This window comes from Penaeus chinensis, chromosome 36 (genome assembly GCF_019202785.1).
Source record: "Penaeus chinensis breed Huanghai No. 1 chromosome 36, ASM1920278v2, whole genome shotgun sequence".
Classification (NCBI taxonomy): Eukaryota; Metazoa; Arthropoda; class Malacostraca; order Decapoda; family Penaeidae; genus Penaeus; species Penaeus chinensis.
This window is the reverse complement of record NC_061854.1, coordinates 28,981,794-28,986,793: the sequence shown is the minus strand read 5'-3', so window position 1 is coordinate 28,986,793 and position 5,000 is coordinate 28,981,794. Positions and strand designations below refer to the sequence as shown.

General features: G+C 42.3%; 1 protein-coding gene across 1 annotated transcript in view; it reads right to left on the bottom strand.

Annotated features, from left to right (window-relative positions):
* Positions 1 to 5,000, bottom strand: part of LOC125044909 — an 8,156-nt gene that overhangs the window by 533 nt on the left and 2,623 nt on the right. Inside the window, exons 3-5 of the mRNA XM_047641872.1 lie at positions 4,797 to 4,918; positions 4,023 to 4,184; positions 1 to 3,619 (exon numbers count right to left, since the gene is read on the bottom strand). The exon at positions 1 to 3,619 is cut by the window's left edge and continues 533 nt beyond it. Coding sequence (XP_047497828.1) covers positions 2,255 to 3,619; positions 4,023 to 4,184; positions 4,797 to 4,918 — 1,649 coding nt within the window. The 3' untranslated portion in view covers positions 1 to 2,254. The remainder of the gene's footprint in view (positions 3,620 to 4,022; positions 4,185 to 4,796; positions 4,919 to 5,000) is intronic.

Sequence of the window (5,000 nt, the reverse complement as noted above, 5' to 3'; positions counted from 1 at the left end):
ATGTTTATTTAGTCACAAAATAATGTATTTACTTTCTGTATATAGAAACTGCACGAATAGAATCATTAAATATTACGGAAACAAAGAAAACAAACATCCCGATTTTTCTTACCGCAAACAAGCACTCATGCACTAGCCAAGGCACACACAATCTAGTCACGTAGAATACTTGGTACCAGCAATGGAGACAGCTATCATAGGCCTTAGCAAGCACTTTATATTGTTTTCAAGGGCTCAGTTTTTCTTTCATGCTACAAGTGGATGTCACAGTATACCAGGTACACCACATAATCAAAGGATGCCACATGATGCCGACAGGTGCCATACAGGAAAGGATGTTGACAGATATCTGTGAGTGCCACACATCCTCAAAATGCTACATACCTGAAGATGCAGCACATCACTTGATGCCACCAAACACACACGCTACACTTCTACATGCTTACACTAGAGCTATACTTCGGAAGGTACTTTATACCTGTCCTTAACATGAAGTCATAATCTAAACGTTTCTTTTTCTGTAATACATTTGGATTATTATAATATATATGTATTTTTTTTTTTTTTATAAAATTGTTACATCACATAAATCAGCCATATTTCTCCTACGTCTACATTACTAAACAGTTAAACATCAAGAAAAATTTGCCTTTATCATAACAAAATCCTGTAAAATAGTAATTCTTTATATGGTCTCGGTACTAAAGAACACTGACTTTCTGCCTTTATACAGTCTTTGAAATGTACATTTATCAATTTGTCTTGGGGAAAGTAATACTAGCCTTTACATACTAAAATCACAGCACAAGCGTCTGTATATATATAAGTATATATCTACACGTATATATATATTCTTTTGGCTTGCATTCACAGCTTCATCACCCAACCTACCTCTTCTGAGGCTCAGGACAGCGATAAATAACATTCATTTGCTCTACATCATGATCAAGCTTAATGACATTCATTGTAGAGTCAAAGGGCTGAGAAAGTTTCATGGGTTGCCAGCACTTGAGAGGTAGAGGGAGAAACAGTTATTCTCTATACTTATAAATTTCATTAACTTATAAGAACATTTGTTCTCTACAATAATAAAGTGGACAATCCACCAACAGAGTAGATAGATAGTATGTATGTATGTGACCGTGACTATTAATGAATACATACTTTCTTGCTCACACGATTTTGAAGACATTCTTCTAAATCACCCTAAAAGCCCATTTTACGCACCACGATATATAAACAGTCGGTATCTAACTCACCAGCAAAGCATTTAACTATATCACATTGATTTCCTGTGGCTTCCACCTGCAGCACATAACAAGAAACTCACCTTACATTCGTCTTTGGTAGAGAAAATAAAGTATTAAGAACTGGAAAACATGATTACATCTGGATTATATACATTTTGGAAACTTTGATAAAAATATTGATCTTTTAATATGAATAAAAACACATCTATAAATGTCCTAGGGATGTAACATGTATTCTGATTTGTAGGATTTCTATGTTAACTACATATAAACATCTTATCCATAGTCAATTATATCTCTATTGGTCTATTTACAAGGTATCCAAAAGTTTGGAAAAATACTGACTTTCAATAGGTAGTTATGAGACTTTTGGCACATACATTACATGGCATATGTCTTACTTAAAAAAGAGAGAAAGAAACTATAAATAAAAACTACTGCTGGCACTGATGCCCCAACCACAAAGTAAGGCCAGTTCGAAAAAAAAATCTTTCTCTGGAACGATAACAGCAAACCAAGACCACACCTTAAAGTCATGTCTTTGCCTTTGATGAAAGTTCCAGCGATTCTCTTTCTCGGAGTGGATCGGTCTTCGGAACACACCTCGAGGGTCCTCCATGCAAAAAAGGCTTATTCCTGAGTCATATACATTTTACTCAGTCGTCCGTCTGATTCAGTTCTCGAAGGGACTTTGTGGGTAACTCGTCTTTCTACCAGATGCGTGCCTTTGCGAATCAAGAAAGCCAATCACAGTGAGGACACGTGATACTTTGCCGTTGGAACCTCTGGATGACTGGTCAAAACACAGGTCCAAAAAATCTTTTCTTCCCAGTGCGTATTGGGAATAATAAAAGAATCCTATCCACTGTGGAAGACACTACATAATTTCATGTGACACAACTTGATATGTTTTTTTTTTTTTTTTTTAATCAGACCTACCTTCACAGTGGCTAAAAGATCTGGAGTCTTTCTAATATTCATATACAAGAACATGTCCCCGGGTGTCATAATTTCTCCTCAGAGGGACTCTGGGTGTCAATATCTTTGTGCTTCATCCCATCGTCTTTCGATGGCGATCTCTTTTTAAAGGAAAACGACTTGAATAACAAGGACCTGGTGGACTCGTTCTTTTTCTTTTGGTTCTTGGGAGAACCATGGTAAACTAGAGGTAACTTGTCTGATGTCTTACATCCTTTGGTGCGGTTGAGCATTGGTTGCGGTTGGTTGTGTTGGGAGGCTCCGTCTGGTTGAGACCCCTCTGTTTCAACCAACAGGTCATCCTCCGAGCCCCCGGGGGTGTTCTCTGGAGTCTGTCGGTCGTCAGCTTCCGACCTGCGAGGGCGCCCGTTTTTGCGGGGAAGAACATCCAGTGAGAGGCTGAACCCTTTGTGCCTGAGGAATGAGTTTGAGGAGAGTGCACACTTATCTGACAGTGTTGGTGATGGTTGAGCATCTGAGCATATATACTGTTTTTTCTTTGGTTCTAAAAGCTCAAAAGAGGTAGAAGTTTTGATTTCAATGGGCGAAAAAACATCCGTGGCCGATCCTTTACATTTGCCCTTGGGCGTCTCTTTCCCATTCCCACTTATCATGTTTTCTTCACTCGGCAGCTTCTGGCCACTTACCCCAAAGCTAATTCTAGGTCGGGATATATGGAACGTTCTAAGGGAGCGGTTTTTTCCGGGCTCCGACTTACTTCGAGTTCGTCTGAGCACCCCGTGCAGCCCCCCGTGTTTATGCCGCGTACTGCTGCTGCCCTTGCCCAAGGAGGCCGAGCCGTTCGCGTTTCTGTCCCTGTCACCTGAGGAAAGACGTTCGGAAAATATTCTAAACCGAGCAAAGAGAGACGATTCCTTTTCGCACTTTCCAGGCAATAGCTCGTCCTCGTCGGGTTCATTCCGGGCCTCGGCGTGCGGCAGAAGTCGGTCCTCCAGCGATTTCGGGGACACCGTCCGCTCGCAGCTGGACCTCCCCCCGACGCTGTTCCGACGCTCGGCGCTGTTCCTGCGCGAGGGCGGCCGAGGGATGTCCGACGCGATCTTGAACCGCGACGTCCTCTCGCTCACGTCGACCTCTGTCTCCGTCAAGTCGACGTCCTCCAGATCGATTTCGCCGCAGTCGACGGTGCTCGCGCGGTAAAAGGAAGCTCGGGATGAAGCTCGGCTCTTTAGACTCAAGGAGCTCTCTGTCTTTTGTACGACCTTCTTTATGTTCTCTTGAGACAGCTGGCTGGTGGGTCTCTCGGGCACGACCACCTCCTCCTCCTCCACTTCCTCGACGGCATCGGCGTCGTCGGACAGTTTCTTGGTTGCCTCGTTGAGCTTCCGATAATGCTCGAGAGCGTACTTAACAGGGCTGATAATGAGGTCCTGAAAGGCAGTGAGGCCAGAATTTAACTGGAGTAATATGGATATTGTGTTATTAATCATTACAATATATTTCTGCCAATTATGCATATAAAAGAAAACAGTAATGCACACATGCTCACGCACGCACGGAAGCCAATTGCAACTTCTAGCGCCTGGGCGGGGCGCGAACCGCCGACCCCTCGGATGAGAAGCCGACACATTACTAGCACGGAGGCTGAGAGAGAAAGAGAGAGAGGGAGAGAGAGAGAGAGAGAGAGAGAGAGAGAGAGAGAGAGAGAGAGAGAGAGAGAGAGAGAGAGAGAGAGAGAGAGAGAGAGGAGAGGGAGAGGGAGAGGGAGAGAGAGAGAGAGAGGGAGAGAGAGAGACAAGAACACACTCGCCCAACCCTTCCGCACCCACTCACCTCCAGCTCAGGCAGCACCTTCCCCAGGGCCTCGAACAACGGCAGAAGAACAAAGCCGATGAACGCACACTGGGACGAGGGCTTCGTCACTTTCTCCCGGTCCATGAAGGGCGTGACCGGGAGGCCCTCCAGTTTCTCTAGGTCACTCTGGTTGAAGAATTCCTGCAGAAATAAAAGGATACGGATTAATCACACTGAAGGATTAATCACACAGAAGGAATGTGTGTGTATACATACATACATATTATATATATCTATATACATGTGTGTGTGTGTGTGTGTGTGTGTGTGTGTGTGTGTGTGTGTGTGTGTGTGTGTGTGTGTGTGTGTGTGTGTGTGTGTGTGTGTGTGTATGTGTGTGCGTGTGTGTGAATGTATGCACGCGTGGGCGTGCACGCACACACGGACATATATATATTTATATCTATTATCTATATTAATATCAATATCTATATCTACATCCATCTATCTGTCTATCTAGCTATCTATCTATCTACACACACACACACACAAAGGCACACACACATACACATACACGCATATGTGTGTATGTATATATGTGTGTATATATATATACATATATATATATATATACATATATATATATATATATATATATATATATATATACATATATATATATATATATATATATATATATATATATATATATAAATATGTATGTGTGTATATGTATACATATGTATATATATATATATATATATATATATATATATATATATATATTTGGAAAAATAGAGAACACAACATTACCTCCAGAAGACACTCGAGCCAAGGTTCTGCAATGTCAAGGGGTCGTGCCTCGTTGCTAATATCGGCCACTTTTATTAGGACCCTTGACAACTGTAAAGAAAGTGATGCGTTTAATAAAACGACTTGGTGAGTGAAGGAGGGAAGGAGGGAAGGAAGAAGGTCAAGAGGGAGGCGGGAAGGAGTCCGGGGGAGGGGGAAGGGGGA